Genomic DNA, 23400 nt, shown 5'->3' with positions numbered 1-23400 from the left:
TGTTGAAATGTTTAGCTTGGATGACCAATCTGTCATCGTCTAACATCATTAAACTTGATCTTCTAAAAAATAATGGCATTGGCTACTTCACCACATTGAGTGTGTTATAAACTCAGCTGAGTAGAACTGTGTGAACATTAACTGTATCTGATTTTTACTGAAGGTTTTTCATTATGGGATGATCAATCATTCTCGTGAATATGTCTCTTTTACTAGCAATGCCCATTCATGAGAAAAACCTTATAATATCATGACAAGTTCTTTGTCTCACTGATCCTCTTGTACTTTTTCTTTACTTTATTACATTGATCCCATTTATTTTGTGGCATCCACTGTTTCCTTATCAGAATTCTTTGTTCCCAAGTGCAGTCAAGGTAGGTTAAGCATAGAGAAATGGCATAGTTATAGATTTATTGTTGACTTGAGCAAGATGTTTGGCTATTGTTCTGCATTATACCCTCCATGTTGTTTGTTTTTTGGCATCATGCATGTGTGTGTGTGTGTGTGTGAGAGAGAGAGAGAGAGAGAGAGAGAGAGAGAGAGAGAGAGAGGAGTGGACATTGTGTGTCTTGGGAGGTTACAAAAAGGAGTTTAAAAAAGTAAATAAGCCTTCTCTTTGAACTGATTTTTCCATCATTAAAAAGCCATGCTTAAAAAATTAAAAAACTTCTGAAAGGGAAATTATAAACAACCCCACAAGTTATCTCTTGGAGATAGCACTTTTTGTAGCACTTTATCATACATACACCCCTTGTTACCATTGGATTTTATATATCCAATGCATATTTTTCACTTTATGTGAAAAAGACAGATAGAGCGATTATAATGTTAGTTGTCTATGTTGATGCCTTGATTAACATTGGCGATAGTGTGATGCTAAAATACATGATATTAGGATGCTTTTAAAGTAGAAGTTTGAAATGAAAGATTTGGGTGAGCTATGGTATTTTCAAAATGAAAGATTTGGGTGAGCTATGGTATTCTCTTGGTATATAGAGGTGGTGAGATCACATGATGGCATGACCCGCCTAGATGATAGCTTCTGCACTTATGCCTTGGTGAGATCATGGTTGATATACTGTCAGTGGGATGAGGCGCTGTGTGACAACCATATTTGGATTACTAGATTATGGAAAAGTTATAATGCCACCTCGCATAGCTAAGTTCACACTATACTCTTATCTCTTGAGTCTATGGTTGTAGAGAAGAGGACGATAGTAGAAACTTCAGTCATGTCTCTCTTGTGTCTTGCTCTCTCTTGTGTGTGTATGCTTGCTTGCAAGGAACTCAAGCTCTCCCTCTCCCCCGTATTCTCTTTATAGTATGTGAGCTCCAGTTTGTGTGAGAGCTAAGGAGGCAAGCAAGGAAGCGGTGTACGAGTAAAGGTATTTCTATCTCTTTTCCTCTTTGATTTTATAGCAACACCTTTAATGAGAACTATCCCAGATTAAGGCATCCTCCTCCTAAGTGAAGAAAGTAGACCATACTGTGTGAAGTTAACTTTGTTAATTAAAATTTTACGCATTTTGGTGCAATTCGAGTGTGTTTTGAACCCCGTTTTGGCTCTATAAGTTTTTCACATCATTAGCACTCTCTGTGAAGTATCGATTTTGATTGTGTATGCCCGAGGCAATTACGATAGAAATTTGGCAAACTATGTAGGGAATCTAAGTGTTACAAGTGTTGGTGGATGTATGTTTATGTGATTGGTTCACATACAATGGCATTGTAATAGGTTTATAGTAGTATGGATAATGAAGATTACGGATTTGCTGCTGCTGCTGCAAGTGCAAAAGATGTTTTACAAGCACTATTTGGTAAGTTGTTGCTAAGTAAAGATGTATGATAGCTTGTCATATTGGGAACGAGAAGCTAGAAAAGAATAACTTCCAAGCGTGGAAGCTCAACATGACTAATTTGTTGAGAATGCAAGCTCATTGGGAACTGGTGGATAGCATTAGTGTGTGGACACTAGTCTAGTAGTGTGCTGTGTTTTGTGGAAGACAAATGAAGGAAGGCTATGGAGCTTATCTACTTGTTGTGTGTTGATGGAATGAGAGAAATGAATCATTATGTGTGTCTCAAATGTACCCCTCTAATCTCTTTTCATGGTATGAGAGCTTAGGTTTCACTCATTAGAATTTGTGAGAAAGAGGGAATAAGAAGCTACAAAGAAGCAAGAAGCTATGTGGAGAGAAGCTGGAAGTTGTGGAGCACATCGAATTAAACAGATTTGAGTGATACTATCTCTCTTTCGGAGATTGGAGGTGATTTGAAGAAAATTGGAGCTAAGAGATGGTTGTAGCATGCAAGGAAAAATCAATTGTACAAGCATTTGTTTATGTACATGAGTTGTATACAAGAAAAGAATTGATGTGTTGCTTCATTGAACCCTAGTGTGGAACGTAGAAGCTCAAGAGCTAGTGTGGGCTATCATTTTGTAAACCTTGAAGTGCTTGATGCATTGGGGGCAAGATGGATGCTTAAACTAGCAAGTGTACACACAAATTAGAGTGGTTGAAGCTTGGATTGGATTATCGAAGGAATGTATGATGCACAGTAGCTGGGAAAAATATATTCTACAGAGAAACACACTTCTCTACAAGTTAGCGCAAATAGACTGTAAGCTTAGTAAGCAGCATTCAGCTCAAAATAGACCCTTGTATGGTGTTAAACATCAAGGATAGAAGCTTTCCAACATATTAGAATCTTAGTATGCAGCATTCAGCTCAAAATGGACCCTTGTATGGTGTTAAACATCAAGGTTAGAAGCTTTTCAAAATATTAGAAGATTCAATCAAGACCTTGGAAGCTAGAGCAAACTGTAATAGTAGTAAAGGTGCAGGCCGGTAGTTCAGAAATCAGCGCTAAATTTCCCTAAAGCTACTGTCATATTGTAGTGAGGTTGGACCTAGCTTTAGCACTTAAACATTGAATTGTGATGCTATAAAGTGTGGGCAAGCTAACCATTACATAAATTTGAGCTTAAGGGAAACACAATAAGCAAATTGACTCTCCAGCCACTTGCAAACTTGTAAATACAAAAATAGAGGAGGATTTTGACTATCTTGTGAAGATTATAAGTTATGTAAGCTTACATGTGGACACATGTATGGAAATAATTGAGCTTGTGTGAAGTATGGTTGAGAGCCTGAAGGATTTGTAGAGTGATGAATCCTTGGAGTGTGATAGCAAACAAAGTGCTGTTTTGGACATATTCAAGCAATAGGATGAATGTGAAGCAATGTGAAGAGAAGCATATGATATGCACAAAGAAAGAAAAAGTGAGTGAGTGTGTGCATGGTCTCCTGATTATTTTCGAATGGATAGAGGAGTGCCAGCAAGCATATGATACCCTCAAGAAAGCGTTAGCAAGTGCTCCCATTTTGTTGAGGTCCCCCAATTGGGAAATCATATTTCATGTCCACATAGATGCTTCTTCTTTTGCAACAATTGGTTATATACTGGCTCAACCCAGAGAAGAGAACAGGGACTTCCCTGTTAGATTTTCCAGTAAACGAAGTAGAACAAAATTACACCACCATAGAAAGAGAAGGGTTGGTCATGGTCTATACAATTAAAAATTTTTGTCATTACCTTTTGGTGGTGACCAAATTCATTTTCTTTGTAGAACATTAAGCTCTTCTTTATCTAGTGAATAAACCTTGCACCACAGGAAGGATCACTAAATGGCTCCTAATTCTACTAGAGCTTGATTTTACTGTCATGGTATGTAAAGGTTCCCAACATGTAATGGCCGACCACATGTTGCGCATTCCTAACAGAGAACCGCTAGTGGGAGTTGATGATGACTTGCCAGATGCTCCCCTATTAGTATGCTTGATTCCTAAATGGGGAGAGGAAGTTGCATATTTCCTAGCTAATGGCCTACCCAGCAAGGCACCGATCAACAAGGATCGAGCAAGACACCTTATCAAGAAGGCACCCCCTATCAATTGATCATAGGGAAATTCTACAAACAAGGAAAAGATGAAATAATGAGATGAGACATTCGTGAGGATGAATACATCTCTATTTTGGAACAAGCCCACTCTGGGGTTGTAGGTGGACACTTCCCCACAGATACCACTACTGGAAAGATTCTCTTGGTAGGCTTGGGTGGCCAACCTTGTTTGGAGATGTGGTCGAATATGTCAAATGATGTGATGAATGTCAACGGACCATAATTCTGCACAATAAGGATAGGATGCCCCTCTATCCCATGATGTCCTTGCAACCATTTGATTTTGTCACTCCCATAAGCCCTGACTGCCAGAGACACCCAAGCCCGGTATATCATAGTAGCATAACGGACTACTGCACAAAATGTGTCGAAGCTTGAGCCGCAAGGAAATCCGATGCAAGGTCCACGGCTAAATTCCTTTATGAGTGTGTAATCACCCGATTTGGGTGTCCTCTTGAGCCTGTCAAAATGACAATGGCATCCATTTTGTAAATGAGGCAATACAATTATTGCTACAAGATTTCTTATTCATGCACCGGAACTCTTCACCCTATTACCCCCAAGCTAATGGTCGACAGTTAAAGCACTAAGAAGACTATATGCGCCATCTTAACCAAGACCATAGAATAAGTTGAAAATATGGTTGGGATAGGTGATATGCTTTTTATCACTTCAAATATTCGTGCATGGGCACACAAGAGGGTGCAGCTTTCGCTTGTTTTGTTGGGTTTTTTTGGTGCTTCCCAAGAGAGAGTTTAAAGTATAATGAAGAAATATACACTTTTCAAATAATTGATGTCTAGCATAATTGACTTACAAATAAAGATGTATATTGATGTATGTATGCTAATAGGAGATTATAAATGTATATGCTTTTATAAAGACTAAGTTAGAGAAGTTCTTTATTTACCCTTTTTACATACATGAATCATGCATGGAAGGCTTTCTAGGAAAAAGGGCCTCGAGAGAGCACACCCTTTGCTAGGCATGGTACATTGTCAGTATGTGATTGATGGTAGAGAATTGTTTCTATTTAAAAATGCAAGCCTTTAAATAGTAAAGGAAAGCATCATTTAGATGCAATATGTACCCAAAATCTTTTTTTGGACGCATGGAATTAATTTCTCAACGTGTCACTTGATTTTCTTCTGTAAGGCCACCTAACACGTGGTGATTCACGTGCTCGCACGTGTCAGCACACGCAGAGTTAATTTTTGCATGGAGTGTTCTCCTTTCATTGCTCGTCTCTTCGTTTGCCATGCTCGCCGTCTGCTCGTAATATATACACCCTCGCTCGTCTGTTCGGCTTGTCCTAAACTTGCTGAGACTGGTGGACTTTGTTCCATCTCATCTTGCCAAGTTTTGCATGGAGTGTGCTCCTCTCATTGCTCGTCTCTTCGTTTGTCATGCTCCCTGTATGCTCATAATATGCTCGTCTGTTCGTGTGCCATCACGCCTCGTGCTGACTACTACTGGGACTTTATTCCATCTCATCTTGCCAGCAGCGAAAGACGACTCCTCTGATTGGAATGGTGGTAACTTGCTCTAGCCGTGCGTTCGTCTCGTTTGCCATGCTCGTCTCTTCGTTTGCCATGGTCGTCGTCTGCCCGTTTGCTATCCTCGCTCATCTGTTCGTGTGGCACTGTCCTGAACGATCCCTCTGTTTGACCAATGCTGTTGACTGCTGGATTTTTGTTGTTCCATCTCATGCAGCCAAGTCTGAACGTATCTCTCATGGAATGGTTGTAACTTGCTCTGACATGGAATGGTGGTAACTCGCTGTGTTTTTTATTATTATTTAAAAAAGCTAATTTCCCTATCAATTGAACTGTCACAATTTCTGTATGATGGCCTGCTCTGGGTAAGTTTCTCTGTCATGGAATGGTGGTAACTCGCTTTGTTTTTTTTTAAATTTAACTATGGTGAATTATTAAATTTATTTTATTTGCCTTTTTGGATATGTAGTAAATTATGGTGTTGAGCCTACATCATAAGCATGCAAGCATCAAGACAGCAAATGCTATTTCTTACTGTACTGCCTCATAACTGTTCCGCCTTCTGGATTCTATGCACATTCTAACGTGCAACGGACACAAAGTTTTTCCACGTGCATACGACACATGCTATTTCTTACTGCTGCTAATTGTAGTGCCTTCTAACTGTTCCACCTTTTGGATTCTATTTCTTTGTACATGCAACGGACACGCGTCTATAGATACTTAAAAACTTCGACAACTGCATGTAGTTCTCTCTGCACGATGTTTCTTCTTTTGTCCATCTTTTTTCTGGAAGTATAGATTTCTTTATCTGGTATGTTGTACAAATCATTTAGCCTATACTATCTGGTATGTTGTACAAATCATTCAGCCTATACTATCCTGTGGGTTTCTTATTCTAGACATAGCATTGCTTATTTAAGAACTTTGAACATAATAATTTTTTTGTTTTACTGATTTTTGCCTTGCTTCTGTTCTGTAACCGAGATGCCTCCCAGAAGAAAGCCCTTTGATAACATTACTAATATAATGAAGATAGATCGAGGCCCTTGTTCTTTGTTATGTCAACGCATGGACCTTGGTCCATCTTGTATGCCGTTACTCTGTGATGAGGCTCAACCGTCTGCATCGACTGTTCCAAGAGCCGAGTGCATTCTTGCAACGTCCAGAATCATGACGCCACCAGAAGGATCCTTCGTTGTTCTCAATCTGCGTGCGGTGAAGCAAAAAGCCCAGTCCTCAGGTGTGCAAGTAACCCATGAAGTATTGTACTGCTATCTTTTTTTTATGTCACTTGATTGTTTATTACTACATTTCAATCATGTTTGTGTGGCAGGTTCATCTGAAGCTCCAAAAAAAGGGAAAAAGCTAATCACACCTTCTGTTGCCCCTCTGCCCCCAATGATAAGAATACAGAGTCTAAACCTTCTGTTCAAAAAATCCCTAAATATCCATCTGAGAAAAAAACTAAATTGTTTGAAGTCTATGTGATAGTCGCTATAGGAAATAGAGATATTGATGTTCACTCATGGGAACCACTAGAAGACTTTGTTAGGATGGAATGCCTCAAGGGTTTGTTTGCCCTTGAAAAAGGAGGTACTCTAAATCACCTCCATTTCCAGATGGTGATAACTATCATGGCTCCTTCACTCATTAGTATTGGTAAAACCATCAGACGATACCTAGGATGGGAATTCTCTAAACCAGAAGGAGCCATAGTCATGTGCAGAGGGCTATGACAGATTCGAATGCACACATTCAAAGGCATTGTCGGTTATTGCATGAAAGATCTTCTCAAGGCACACTTCAAATTCTTCTCGCACAATGTATCAGCAGAAGAAATAACTAGAGGGAGACAACTTTATGCACTGTACGGACAGGCTGATCTTAAAAACAAAGTTTGTTTGTCTCCTGTTAATCTTTTTGAGAGAGCCTATGTTTTTATGGACAACTATGTATTTAACAAGCTAGGTGCATCACTTGAAAGCACACTTTTGAAAATGATACGCACAGGAAAGTACTACCCTACTGCATCCTAGATAATTCCAAAGACAGGAAATGGGATGAGCAGGAGGAGCAGCGATTTGGAAAGTAATGAAATTGCCTCACCTAACACAATGTATGAAAATAGATGAGATTTTTTTTGCAGAGAACCCAGGTGGTAGAGCGAGATATTTTGAACCATTGTACCAACATCCAGATAGTGATGAAGATGAAAATCCCAGGAATGAACGAACATATGCTGACATGCAGCCCGGGAGTCAAAATAACCCTATTATTGTAGATGATAATGACGGAGGTTCTGAAGTAGCAGAGCCAAATTACAGTCAATCTTATCTCTCTATTTATGAGAAAACATATAACTTCAAAAAAGCTATCGTGGATGGTGAAGGGTTTGTCTCACTATCACCTTCGGTTTGTAAATATGTTGGGCTTACAAAAGCAAGAGGGTTGTTTTCTCTAGTCATTTTTATCTTCGGTTTGTAACACTCTGGTTTTGCTTTGGAGTTTGTTTGTAACTTACTATGCTTTTCACAACGAAGATAACTTTGATGCTTTCCTCTTGAATATGATCAACAGTTTTCAAACTATGTATTTCTCTGAATTTTCTTGTATTTTGGCTCGTCGATATAATATAATATGCAGTTCTTCGTTTTTGACTTTCGTCTCGTTGGTTTTAGAACCTTTTGTTTTCGATGAATGTTCAGTAAATTTGTTTTTTACTTTAGTATTAATTTATTAAAACTAATTATTAAATTGATGGCCTCTTTATTCAATTCCAACCCCAATGGACTCCCCATTTCCTAATCATGCATCAAAATGAGATATTGCACAAACATTTAAAAAAAGAGTTTGTACTCATAAATGAATAATAACTCTCATTGCACTCCTCTAGCCTTCAAGCTCTATAACATTATATTTTTCAATCAATACATATTCGTGTCGTTCAATCACATTGTCTCTTGCGTAAAGCTTACTTGGGTTTGAAGGGTCTCTTTAAAACCTTTCATCTTTTATCTCAAGCTTAAGTGCACTCAACATCAAATCTTGAGATCTCATAAATGATATAAGTCTAAGTGGAGTTACTATGTTAGCATGGTACTTTTCATCCATTCCACTAATTGCAACAAACCTTTTCTCCATTTGATTTACTAATTTTGCAAAGTGCATGCCTTTTATCACCAATAGGGCTTGGGAGAAGATTAGCCTCCATAAACACAGAAAGCTATTTTAGCATTAGTATCCAAGATCATGCTTGTTGTGAACACATGATGCGAGTATGAGAAATCTTGACTTAATTATGAGATTTAATATCCATTCTCCCTAACCCACCAATCTACTTAGGTCTGCCTAGCTTGGTCCAAGCTAGCATAGCACAAGGTCTTCTCCCTTACACCCCTTGCCATATAAAGGTCTTCATTAACTTAAGAATTTAACTCTAGTGTTCAAGGTCAGAGTATAGAGGTGGACATAATCCATCAAGAAGGTATTCAATGTTATAATTCTAGAATGAAAAGGCAAATGCACATTGTTTCATTTTTGGAACTAATTATCTGTCTACCTCTATTAGCTAGTCAACCAAGTCAATGCAAGACTTTAAATATTAAAAGGAAAGCATCTTAGAGATGCATCATGTGATGTGTGCTATCATCTCAAATGGTGAAAGCACAAAATGTAGTGGTTCCTCATGTGGAGATAAAGATAAATGTGCAGTTAAGATCAATGAAATCCCTACATGTGGAGATGTACATGTGCATTTCTTTAATGAGATCAAGGAAATCATACTTTATTTAAAGCCACGGTCTATTGTGCATAAGAATAAACCTTTGAAATAAGTGTGCTTGGTGGTTTGATAGGGCTTTCCCCCTTTATTTGAGCATTACTTATCTATTTCACTTTAAAAAATCAAAGAAAATCATATGAAATAACATAGTGGAAACAACCTCAGAAAGTTCAAAAAATTTTGAGTGATGATTGGTTCTTTTTTCATTCATAATGCCAAGTTTGTGCTTTATATCTCAAATCGTTGTCAAAGTTTATGATTTCCAAGAATATGTTGTTTTTAATTAAGAGTCCTGTAACATAACTAGTGAGACACAGTTCAATAAATCAAACATAGCCTTATTTTTAAGCAATAAATTTTAAAAGGATACAAGTGATTGAGATTTCATGTGGTTGTGCTTGTGTTAATGATAATGTAATAAACTATTAATTTGATAGGTAAATTTTTTGAAGAGCTGAAAATATTAGATTTTTATAAATAAATTGATGGCTTTTACTTTAGATTTGGTAGTTTATTGAATGTTAAATTTTAGGTGTGATTTACAAAAGGAACCAAACATTCTTTCCCCCCTTAAAAGGTTAAAAAATCAAGCTAAAGAATAACATACTTTATATTAGGGCTTGATGGGGAGCATTGGAAACTACGGTGTTGCTTAATAAATATTTAGGAGTTGCGACCATGCGGTGTTAGCATTGACGTATAGTTAGGCTCTAGATGAGGTGTTAGCATTGACATATAGTTAGGTTTTCCATGTCCTTAGTGTTAGAGTATGTGATGAAGGACATATTTGGAGAGCAATGCGACGAGGGGGCTGGTATTGTGAATGTCTTTAGAAAAATGCCAAATGGTTGGGTAATATTACATGGTAAGGTGAAATATTTGGCATCTTCAAAAGATTCCCTCAAAGTAAAGGTGATTTTTAAGAAAATTTGAAAAACACTTTACTCACATGAGTCAAGGAGTTAATAATAATATAAAAAGTGGCTCAAATTTTGGGTACAAGTACTCATACAAGGAAATTAAAAATGCATCCAGGTTTCATAATTCTCACAATAATTCGATGAGTCAAATTTTTAGTTGAATTATCATTTTTAAATAATTCTTCACTAGAGAAAAAGTTCTATACATATTTATCATGGCTAAAAAATACATTATCACAATTGAGCTAACATACTCTCTGTTCACCATTGTCTACATCGTGACTTTCCTAAAAATTATTACTTGAATCCCTAGATAGCATAGATGAAGCATCTTCCTCTAAGCTACATATAACATCATTGTCTTCATCAAAGTGACAACCTAAACTTAATAAAACTTCAAGTATAATCACCTAGTATAGAATTTGATTACATAAATTAAAGCTTTTTTAAAAACTTTTCAAAAATCTTCTCCTTTATCTTTAGTTGACTTTGATCTTGTTAGAGATCTTGTCAGAGTGAAATTATGAACAAGTAAACCAATCATTTTTATATTGTTGGTCCTATATCTATTTTTCTTTAGCAAAAAATATATATAAGTCCTTCTTTAAGGTTATTAACCTTATGTTGAACATACGTCTAAGTAAACACAACCAATATATATATTTATCCTTTTATATTGTTTATCCTACCTAGGTCTATACTTCTTTAGCTATATATATATATATATACATACATATGTCCTTTTCTAAGGTCATTAACCTTATGTTGAACATACATCTTAGTAATCACATTCAATATATATTTTCTTATATTGAACATATGCCTTAGTTCACTCATTCAATATATATTTTTTCAACAATTTGATGATCAAGAAATTCAAAGACTGAAAGAATATTAAAGATTAAAATTTAGTGTACAAGTGTGCATTTCCAGACATTGCTACATTGTAACATGGTTAAGAGGGGTTCCAACTATTCTTGTAGACCTCAAGATTGGGGAATGCAATTCTATACAAAAATGGGCATGCATAGCTTTTGCCAGTGGAAGGGGGAAAGGAGGGGGGACATGGGATATGTTAATCATGTACCCATCATTCTTCTTTGTAGAGGTCATATTGTTATATTTCAAGAAGCTAAAGTATATTCATAATTAATATTTGAGTCAAAAGGCATGATGTGATACAATGAGTATTCAAGGTTAGCCCATGAGTCATCCAAAGGACATAGTGCATCGAGAACTAATTTGTGATCCTTAGAGTCTAGCATCAATCTATTTCTCATCTTTTCTATCCTTCCAATTTATCAAACACATCGAGCGAGCTTCTATATATCAATTTCTCATCAAAACCAATTGTTGATAGTTCTATTTCCTTTTGCAGAGACCTCAATAAAGAGACTGTATGTCTTATATTCTTACTCCTAGATATTGGAGTGGTAAAGCAATACCACATACCTACTGTACATAAAGATTCCTCCTATTTGAAGAATTATTGCAAATATATGAGAGAACATTAGAGTATATGGTCTTGTATTCACTGCTCCCTTGGGAGTTTTGATCACAAGAAGAAAACCCCGATTCAGAATCCGTTTCTTCCCCCAAATCCTCTTCAAAGGTTTAACACAATCTAGTTTACGCATTTCACTAAAACCTTCTTCCAATCCAAGGGCAACCACATCATCCAATGTAGCTACTAAGGAAGTGTAACTTTCAAAAAGATTTTCTTGGATACTCTCAAGGTTCTCATATGTTCATACTTTAGTTGGGGTCTTGACAGATTTCTCAAAATGGCGATACCTTATATGTTCTTATTATGTAAAATTGACAAGTAGTTCCTTCTAACATGCCGTTTCCTTCTAACATGCCGTTTCATGGTAAAATTATTGTCATGGAAGCATCTTATAAAAGAAAAGAGTAACCTTTTGAGTGATGGATCTACTTAAGGCCACGACAAACCTTGCATAAGAATGCTTGATCAAAATGACTCAAAGAGACATAGATGGTGTGCACACGTGCCTAATGTGGTGGAGTTATTTATCTCAATTTTCATGATATGTTGATATAGAACTCACATTTTCATAATTAAGAGTCCAAACCTTTCTTTCTTACTTATGACAACCATTTCTAGGGGATATAGGATGTGGCATCTAAATCTCCTTTTTCGCTCCTAGCTATGTGATCTAATCATTTACCTAATCCTAGATGTATGGTTGATCATATATATGTGATCATGCATTCTTGTTTTGAATATATGGGTCTAGCTAGGGAGGTGATTTAGAGTCCGTGGCTTTCGCTTTAGGCTCTAGCAAGAATTTTTTGGATTATGTTTCTTAATCAATCGATTGTAAAAATAAGAATATTTTATTATTTGATTAAATTTGTACCTATAATAATTAGAGTATAATGATTAGTAAATTTACATAGTCAATATATGTAAGAGTGGAAGGAACACAACCTTTACAACTTGGCTTATTTAATGATATTATAAAGGGAATCTTTAAGGAGAAATGTTCGAAATTCCCATCCAATCCATAGTAGGTCCATTTTACCTCTAAAATGTTTGTGTAATGTAATTACAAGAACAATGTAAGCCCATTCAATCCATAGTAGGTCCATTTTACCCCTAAAATGTTAGTGTACTGTAATTACAATGGTCCCTAGCCATAAAAGTCTTTACTCAATGAGGAAAGAGTAGGACATGGAAGAGGGTAGTGTAGGCGTGACATAATTCCAAGAAAAGATTATAGTTCAACCAACAATGTGAGTCTCGAGCTATTTCCATTGTTTAAATTATCTATGAATACAGGGTCTATGAGTCGAGTCGCCCATTGCCCATGCCTCCAAAGAAGAGGTATTGGGTTCAAGTAGAAATGGCATCTAGTTTCTATACCCATACTACTTAGTACTAATAAAAAAACGTCAATTCAGAAGGTTAGAGAATATTCCTTGGTAATTGAACACCACATCTTCTCTTAGAGGGAGGAGTTCTATGCCTTAATCGGACCGAATGTAACGGCCTAACAGGCCTAACAGGGCAAATCGGCCCATGTGAAGAGCTCCGGTCCTTTAACGCAGACGTGGAAGAGAATTAGCGACAAGAAGCCACCAGCTTTGTCCTGTTGAGAATATAAGGGGCAGGAAGGGCTTTTATATTCTGCGCGCACCAGAAGCGCACAAGAGGGACGTGCAGCTTCCGCTTGTTTTGCTTGTTTTCTTTCTATACTTTTGGTGAGTGATGGAGAGCCAACGACATCAAGCAGCAGCAGCAGCTCAGTCCAGCTGCCATGGTGCAGGCGGCGGCGGGAGCAAGCTGCCCATGGCCATCCGGCGCATCGAGAACCCCTCGGACCGGCAGCTAACCTTCTCCAGGCGTCGCGTCGGCCTCCTCAAGAAGGCTTACGAGCTCTCGGTGGTGTGTGACGTCCCGCTAGCGGTCATCGTCTTCTCCCCTACAGGCCGGCTCTCGGAATTCGGCAGCCCCAGGTAGGCTCTATTTTGCCGCTTAACTCTGTGTGTGTGTCTGTGTTTTTTTTATAAATAAAATAAATATAATAATGGTGTGTTTTTTTAAATATAATAATGCTACAACTTTGTGCCACTTTTTAACTGTGTGCCTATTTTTGTTTGGGGGACCTGTGTGTTTGATTGTTGTGGTTTGTTCGGTGGCTCGACCATATTATTTATGCAGGATCTTCAACCACGTTGCTTTTGCCAATTAAAATTGACATTTCTAAGGTTTGGGTTGCTTCTATTTTAGCTCTAAATCTTTTATAATACCTTCCATTTGTAGCATGTTAAAAAACACATGTTTCACGGAGCAGTCCCTCTCCGGCCTCTCCATCTCCCCTTTCCCTCATTTCTAGTTCTTGTTTTTCATGCACATTATCTCTCTCTCTCTCTCTCTCTCTCTCTCTCTCTCTCTCTCACATTCATTTCCACGCATCTGGTTCATTTTCCTGTTACTCGTTTACCTCAAGCGCATGCTCTCTCTCTCTCTCTCTCTCTCTCTCTCTCTCTCTCTCTCTCTCTCTCTCTGCCAGCCACATCTCAAAAGCAAAGATTATACTCCCTCATGTAGTTGGCTTCTTGAGCTTTTGTGTAGCAACGCAGACATCGTCGAAGCCCTTTCTCTCTCCGAGACCCTAATAGAGAGGTCCCCACAGGAACAAACGCCCCCAGCCTCGATCTCTCTTGATGGTCTCCTGAAGGGAAATCGAGTATGATTTCTTCGTAAAAATGACCTATTGTAGCCATAAATTTTGGCTAATCTCCACTTAATTTAAGCTAAGTCTTGTCAATGCGCACACGATTGTTAACCTTATGAGTGCACAAGTTAAAAGTCAAAACGTATATAGTTATGAATGTCTAAGGTTGCAAAAAAATCTAAGCCATTAATTAATGGTACATCTATGTAAATAAGTTTGGGCTACATAGTCAGCGAAGGGCATGGATAATCAGCAAAGAGTTAAGATTTTCGACTTTAAGTGTGCTTTATTGCTTTGTGGATTGACTGTTTTGCTTATTTATAAGATCTTTTCGTGGGATTTCTCTCTTTCCTCTTTTCTCTCATAAGTTGTAATACACTAAGATACTTTACTAATCATTATGCTATAATTATTCTAGGTAAATTTATTAAAATAATCAGATTTTCTTATTTTTACAATCGATTGATTGAGAAACATAATCCACCACATTAGGCACTTACACACCATCTATGTTCTTATGCAAGGTTTTTCATGGCTTTAAGTAGACCCATCACTCAAAAGGTTACTCTTTTCTATTATAAGATGCTTCCATGACAATAATTTTATCATGAAAAGGCATGTTAGAAGGAACTACTAGTCAATTTTACATAATAAGAACATATAAGGTATCACCATTTTGACAAGTCTATCAAGACCCCAACTAAAGTATGAACATATATGAGAACCTTGAGAGTATCCAAGAAAATCTATTTAAAAGTTACACTTCCTTAGTAGCTACATTGGATGATGTGGTTGCCCATGGATTGGAAGAAGGTTTCAGTGAAATGCCTAAATTAGATTGTGTTAAAACTTTGAAGAGGATTTGGGGGAAGAAACTAATTCTGAATCGGGGTTTTCTTCTTCTGACCAAAACACTGGCAAGGGAGCATTGAATACAAGACCATATGCTCTAATGTTCTCTCATATATTTGCAATAATTCTTCAAATAGGAGGAATCTTTATGTACAGCAGGTATGTGGTATGTTTTACCACTCCAATATCTAGGAGTAGGAATATAAGACATAAAGTCTCTTTATTGAGGTCTCTGCAAAAGGAAATAGAACTATCAACAATTGGTTTTGATGAGAAATTGATATATAGAAGGTCGCTCACACTGTGTTTGATAAACTGGAAGGATAGAAAAAATGAGAAATAGATTGATGTTAGACTTTAAGGATCACAAATCAGTTTTGGATGCACTATCTCCTTTGGATGACTCATGGTCTAACCTTGAATACTCATTGTATCACATCATGCCTTTTGACTCAAATATTAATTAATGAATATACTTTAGCTTCTTGAAATATAACAATATGACCTCTATAAAGAAGAATGATAGGTATATGACTAGCAAATCCCATGTCCCCTCCCTTTCCCCCTTCCCCTTGCCAAACCTACGCATGCCCATTTTTATATAGAATTGCATTCCCCAATCTTGAGGTCTACAAGAATAGGTGGAACCCCTCTTAACCATGTTACAATGTAGCAATGTTTGGAAATGCACACTTGTACACTAAATTTTGAGTCTTCATATTCTTTCAGTCTTTGAATTTCTTGATCATCAAATTGTTGAAAAAGTGTATATTGAATGAGTTAACTAAGGCAAATGTTCAATATAAGAAAATATATATTGAATGTGTTTACTAAGATGTATGTGCAACATAAGGTTAATGACCTTATGTTCAACATAAGGTCAATGCCATTATGTTCAACATAAGGTTAATGACCTTAGAAAAAGACATATATATGTATATATAGCTAAAGAAGCATAGACCTAGGACCAACAATATAAAAGGACAAATATATATATTGGTTATGTTTACTAAGATGTATTTTTAACATAAGGTTAATGACCTTAAAGAAGAACATATATATATATTTTTTGCTAAAGAAGCATAGATCTAGGACCATAAATATAAGAATGATTGATATACACTACAACACAATGAGGGTATAGCAGCGAAAATAGTAGCGCTTTTATAACTAGAATGATACGAAGATGTCGGGCCTATTTAATTGCTAGAAACGCTGCTATTTTTGTTGTGGGATCGTTGCTCAGCAGCAGCAAAAAAATGCTGCTAATAGCACTGTTGATGAGTAGTAAAAATAAACTTGCAAAATTGGCAAACTGGGGAGTTCTCACAGAACTCCCAGTCGGCCCCAGCTTTTAAAAAAAATTATCTAGCCTTCATGAGCTTTAGGAAGTTATTGGCATGCCTAGGTAGCAACCGTCATGCAGGTGCTCTCGGTGCATGTCGGTAGCTACTATCGGCATGCATTGGGTGCTCCTGGTGCATGTCGATAGTTACCGACAGAGCATGCATTAGAGGCTACTAGAATTCTTAGGTAGCACACGACATACATTGGATGCTCTTGGTGCATGTTGGTAGTTATCACCCGGTGAATGTTAGTAGTTATCAGCATGCATTGGAAGCTACAAGCATGCCTAGGTAGCACCTGATATGCATTGGGTGGTCCCGGTGCATGTTGGTAGAGCTACCAGCATGCATTGGAAGCTATTGGCATGCGTAGGTAGCACCCGACATGCATTGGGTGCTCTCGGTGCATGTCGGTAGTTACCGACATGCATTATAAGCTACTGGAATGCCTCAATAGCACCAAGCATGCATTGGGTGCTCCCAATGCATGTCAGTAGTTATTGGCATGTATTAGAAGCTATCAATATGCCTAGGTAGCACCAGGCATGCATTGGGTGCTCCTTGTGCATGCAGGTAGTTCCCAGTGTATGTTGGTACTTATCGCCATGCATTGGAAGCTACCGCCATGTCTAGGTAGCACCCAACATGTATTGGGAGCTCCCGATGCATGCCGGTGGGCACCGGCATGATTAGGTAGCACCTAGCATACATTGCAAGCTACCAGCATGCCTAGGTAGTACCCGCTATGCATTGGAAGTTACCGACATACTTAGGTAGCACCCGGCATGCATTGGGTGCTCCGGTGTATGCCAGTAGTTGCTACCAGCATTCTTAGGTAGCACTCGATATGCATTGAGAGCTCCCGGTGTATGTCAGTATGCATTAGAAGCACCCAGCATGCATTGGCTACTCCCGGTGCATGTCGGTAGCTACCGACATGCCTAGGTAGCACTCGGCATGCTTTGGGTGCTCCTAGTGCATGTCGATAGTTACCGGCGTGCATTGGGAGCTACCGAAATGCCTATGTAGCACCCGACATGTGTTGTGTACTTTTGGTGCATGTCGCTAGTTACCAGCATGCATTAGAAGCACCCGACATGCCTAGGTAGCACACCCGACATGCATTGGGTGCTCGATTAGCTGCCGAGATGCATTGGAAGCTACTGGCATGCCTAGGTAACACCTAACATGCATTGGGTGCTCTCGGTGCATGTCGGTAGTAGTTACCACTGTTGAAATATGCAAATGAATGGGTGTGTGCAGGAACAAGCCCTTAGCTAGAGATTATAAAAGGGAGTCCATAATTGAGTGGGTAGCAGTGAAAAGGTGAGAAGAATCTACTGAATGAGAGAATCAAGGGTAGCATGAGTGAATAATGGAGTGTGGAAAGGTTCTAAGAAAAGGTGCCCCTAGATGTACGGGAGGTGGCACAAATCAAGGAGAAATCAGTGGAGTGGGTGCTTGGTACCTTGTGGATGTAAAAGCTATAAATTGAGGCATTGGCCTAATGAGAATTTGCTAGTTTTTGACTCATCCATGCCTACATTATACTATTAGATTAATTATGCACTAATCTTACTTTAATCACTCTAATTGCTTTCTAATCATGTTGATTCTTGCATTTGATCCACCATAGCCTATCGCATTATTGCAAATTCAACTTGGTATCAGAGCCTAGCTTAGCATTGAGCTGCTGTTTTAAGCCTAATCATCTTCTTAATTACTAATTCGGTGCTAATAGCTTTGTAAGCCATTTTTTCCACCTTTTGTAGTACCCACACTCAATGGAGCTTAGATCTCTCCCTCCACACATCTCCATTGCCTACAAAACTCACACACCTTCTTGCCAACACACTAGCACCTAGGTGTGGCACTTGAGAAGGTCAAACCGCTGTCGGATGCAGCCGAGAATCACTGATTCGTTGGCACCTTATTTTCTCAAAAAAACTGTAAAATCATCATCACACCTTGGAATTAGAAACATTGGAGCTAGCCCAAGGGGGTTTTGGGTGTTCTGAACATGCTGGTGGCCTAAGAATCTTGAAATACGTCAAGGAGAAGCTACATCAAGCTCTAGATCAAATCGACAGCAGCAGTGACTTTGGTAAAGCAAGGATTAAGCATTCATTATTTGGTCAAATCTTATGTTTTTAGGCTTGATCCTTTATTAGACTAACTACTATTGATGTCCTTAAAAGGATTTGAGCTCATTTGAACTCTAAGGCATCAGATCTGGCCTTCCCGTACACTCTATTTCAAACTTACCACCACTGGGTATTTGATATAGATCTCTATCACTTTAGATTGCAATTTAAGGTTGGTTTGATGTCCCAACCATTCAATACAAAACCAACTATCCTTGGCTTTATGCAATTTTTGGTATATTCATGCTTGTTGTAATCATCATTAAACACCAAATTGGAGTTGTAAAAGGGTAGACACTGCCCTTGAATCTTGAATTGGATCAAGAGGTAAGACCCCCTTCACATCATCATGAGCATCGCACAAGAAGTAGCTAAATTCAACGGGGAGCAATTCCATACATGGCAAATAAAAACCATGTATTTGCTCATGAGGAAGAATCTATGGGGGCTAGTTGAGGGAAGAGATGAATGTCCAGAGGAGAATGGGGAGAATGAGTAGAAGAGAAGAAATGAGAAAGCAGTAGGACTCATTGCACTTAGCTTAAATGATGAAATCATTCACCACATTGCAGGGATACAAAAGCTAAAGATACATGGGATGAATTTAACAAATTATTTGGCACTCAAAGAAAGAATTCAAAGATAAATCTACTAATGCAATTCTACAAACTTGACATGAAGGAAAGTGAACCTCTAACCACACACTTGAACAAATACAAAAGCATCAAGCAACAACTTGCAGCCATTGGAAAGAAAGTAGAAGATGATGAGGCACTAGTAGTGCTTCTAGAGAGTGTGGACAAGGGAGAGTATGACAACATTGTGGCAACCTTAAAGAATGTACCAGATTTGAAGTTGCATGAGATAGAAGGAGCTCTACTAGAGCAAGAGAACAAGGTCAAAGAGAATAAAGGATTGGACCCAACAACTAGAGAGGTGAAAGCACTCTACAGCCGAGGAGGCCTCGCACGAGGACAAGGACGAGGAAGAGGCAAGGGAGGAGGAAGGACCTTCACTTGCCCACAACTGTGGAAAGCTAGGACACATGGCTAGAGACTGCTACAACAAACCAAATGAAGAAGGATCGGCATCGGAAAACTTCATGGAGACTCCTAAGGTAGAGGATTCAGAATATCTTCTCTGAGAGAGAAAGAGAGAAACCCCACAACCCAATGTAACCTGCCCCAATAGAGTAAAAGCACCTTTGAGCCACCAATGATGTAGGCCATGTGGTAGTTGTATGTATGAGCACTTTAATCAAAGTTAAGGGAACTTGTAGTAGCCTTGGAAAAATAGAGAAAGAGTGTCAAGGACTACGAGTTAGGAACTTGAGGCAGTGGTCACAGGCTACCAAGTAAGAGGGAAACTTTGTATAGGGTCCAGGTGTGTTAGAATTATTCACTTGAGGGGAGGTGTTCAAATATGCAAGTGAATGGGTGTGTGCGGGAATAAGCCCTTAGCTAGAGATTGTAAAAGGGAGTCCGTAATTTAGTGGAGAATTGAAAAGGTGAGAAGAATCTACTGAATGAGAGAATCAAGGGTATCATGAGTGAATATAGGGGTGTGGAAAGATTCTAGGAAAAGGTGCTCCCAGATGTAGGGGAGGTGGCACAAATCAAGGAGAAATCAGTGGAGCGGGTGCTTGGCAAAAGCTATAAATTGAGGCATTGGCCTAATGAGAATTTGCTGGTTTTTGAGTATCCATGCCTACATTATACTCTTAGATTAATTGTGCACTAATCTTACTTTAATCACTCTAATTGCTTGCTAATCATGTTGATTCTTGCATTTTGTCCACCATAGTCTATCACATTGTTGCAAATTCAACTGCCACCGGCATGCATTAGAATCTACCAACATGCCTAACTTAGGTAACACCCGGCAACCAACATGCCTAACTTAGGTAACACTGGGTGCTTCCGGAGCTCCAAGTTATTGTCATGCATTGCAAGCTACCGTCATGCCTAGGTAGCACCCGCGGCATGTATTGGGTGCTCCCGATGCATACCGACATACTTAGGTAGCACCCAGCATGCATTGGGTAGCTACCGGCATGCTTAGGTAGCACTCAGCATGTAATGGGGCTTCCGGTGCATTTCGATATTTACCCGCTTGCCTAGGTAGCACTCGGCTACTTCATAAGCCTTATGCATATTATAAGGCTCATGCATAGGCATTGTGCATAGTATTAGGCCTTATCTATACTATGCATAAAGCTTATGCATAGCATTCATAGCCTGCATGAGGCTTATGCATAGCATTCATAGCCTGCACGAGGCTGTGCATAAGGCTATGCATTCCTAGACTGCATGAAGCTATGCATAAGCCTCATGCATAAGCCACCGTGTACATAAGGCTTATGTATTAGCCATATAGATAAGCCTAATACATAAGCCTGACGTATGCGGCTTATACATAAAACCTTATGCATAAAGCTTGTATACCCAACTTATGCATTAGCCATATGCATTAGCCATATGCATAAGTTTTATACATAAGGCTTGTGCATATGGCTTTATACATGATGCTTATGCGTATGGCTAACGGATAAGCCTCATGCATAACCTTATGTATAAGGCTATGCATAGCTCTAGGCTTATCGCTAATGTACAAGCTTTATACATGAGACTTTATGCACAAGTCTCATGCATAAACCTTATGTACATAAGCCTCATGCATGAGACATGCATTTGGTAATGCATAAGTCTCATGCATGAGGTTTATGCATTACCCTTATGTATGAGGCTTATATATATGGCTAACACATAAGCTTTATGCACTAGCCTCATATATGAGGCTAAGGCATATGGATACCTCTTGAGAGGAGCTATGTTATCCATAGAGGGAAGAAAAAATAACAAATCCTAAAACTTACAAACACTATATAAAATATGTAAAAGCATAAGAGAGGAAACATAAAAGGGAGAGATCTCTTACCTTATGAGGCTTGTATGTGTGGATAACCTAAAAAATCAAACGAAATAAAGGAAAACAAGTATTAGTAATCCTCATCTTAATCCTAATAGAAAGCATATACAAAACCCTAATCTTAATAGGAATTTTAATGAAAGATTTTTTATAACATAGAAAACTTATTGAATCTTTCTTTTTCCCTTCTCATTATAGCTTAACCCTAACCATAGCTTCTACATAGAAAACATAATAGAGATCTTTGATAGAGATCTCTCCATCAAAGCTCTCTATTAGGGTTTCTAGGTAGAAGCTAGGGTTAGAGTTAAGCTTCAATGAGAAAGGAAAAAGAAGAAAAGAAAAACTTAAAAGAGAGAAAAGAGAAGGGAAATACTTAAAAGAAAGCTTTCATGGAAAGCTTGTTTGCATAGGAGATGAAGGAAAAGAGAAGACATACCTTGCTTGAGCTTGAGGAGGATAGGGTAGGAGAGGTAAAAGAGAAGACATACCTTGCTTGAGCTTGAGGAGGATAGGTAGGAGAGGTAAAAGAGATAGATTAGAGATGAACATGCAAAAAAACCCAAGGTATTATGGTTAGGACATTCAAATGATAAAATCGGTGTGGTGGCAAAAGAAGCGGGATTACTTTTTCTAGGCCATGCTGCTGAGTAGCGTTTTATTTTTTTACAATAATGTAGCAGCTTTTTTTCACTGTTAAAAATGCTGCTGAGAAGTGAAAAAGCGTTGCTAGTAGCACTGCTTAAGTAACGAAAAAGCATTGTTGAGCAACGTTTTAGCATTGCTGAGTAGCGCTTTTCATTGCTTAGTAGCATTAAGAACCCCGACAGTCTCTCTTCCAAAATGTTGCTGAAATGCTGCTAAAAAATGCTGATGTGTCCGTCAATGTGTTGTAGTGGTACTTGTTCATAATTTCACTCTGAGAAGATCTATAACAATATCAAAGTCAACTAGAGATAAAGGAGAAGATTTTTTAAAAGTGTAAAAAAAAGCTTTAATTGATGTAATCAAAGTGTATACTAGGTGATTATACTTGAAGTTTTATTAAGTGTAGGTTTTCACTTTGATGAAGACAATGATGCTATATGTAGCTTAGAGAAAGATGCTTCATCTGTGGTGATAATGTGATTTTTAGCCATGATAAATATGTATAGAACTTTTTCTCTAGTGTAGAATTATTTAAAAATGATAATGATCAACTAAAATTTTGAATCATCGAATTATTGTGAGAGTTATGAAAGGATGCATTTTAATTTCCTCGTATAAGTACTTGTACCCTAAATTTGAGCCACTTTTTATATTATTATTTTTCTCAAGTATTTTTTTTCAAAATATTTTTAGGTCATTTGGGAAAATCCTTTACTCATGTGAGTAAAGTGTTTTTCAAATTTACTTAAAAACCACCTCTACTTTGAGGGAATCTTTTGAAGATTTCAAATATTTCACCTTACCACGTAATATTACCCAATCATTTGGCATCTTTCTAAAGACATTCACAATACCAGCCCCCTCATTGCATTGCTCAAAATATGTCCTTCATCACATACTCTAACACTAAGGACATGCAAAGCCCAACTATATGTCAATGCTAATACCTCATGTAGAGCCTAACTATATGTGAATGCTAACACCTCATGGTCGCAACTCCTAAATATTTATTAAGCAACACCGTAAAGTCTTGCATTGGTATATCAATAGAAGTCCCAAGTGTAGGTAGGGGAAGTCATTACTAAAAGGACCATTAGCATCTTGTAGAAAATAGTG

At 38.1% G+C, this 23400-nt stretch overlaps 1 protein-coding gene and 1 long non-coding RNA gene across 2 annotated transcripts in view; both read left to right on the top strand.

Annotated features, from left to right (window-relative positions):
* LOC147637433 (uncharacterized) overlaps nucleotides 1-23400 on the top strand; it is a 160950-nt gene that overhangs the window by 68217 nt on the left and 69333 nt on the right. The gene's annotated exons all lie outside the window — the stretch shown is intronic.
* LOC147637434 (MADS-box transcription factor 6-like) overlaps nucleotides 13100-23400 on the top strand; it is a 44054-nt gene continuing 33753 nt past the window's right edge. The window contains exon 1 of the mRNA XM_086798826.1: nucleotides 13100-13644. Coding sequence (XP_086654952.1) covers nucleotides 13397-13644 — 248 coding nt within the window. The 5' untranslated portion in view covers nucleotides 13100-13396. The remainder of the gene's footprint in view (nucleotides 13645-23400) is intronic.

This window comes from Cibotium barometz, chromosome 6, assembly GCF_041138505.1.
Source record: "Cibotium barometz isolate CiBa-2024 chromosome 6, ASM4113850v1, whole genome shotgun sequence".
NCBI classification, from domain to species: domain Eukaryota; kingdom Viridiplantae; phylum Streptophyta; class Polypodiopsida; order Cyatheales; family Cibotiaceae; genus Cibotium; species Cibotium barometz.
The sequence above is the reverse complement of the archived record's forward strand: the minus strand, read 5'-3'. Positions and strand labels throughout refer to the sequence as shown.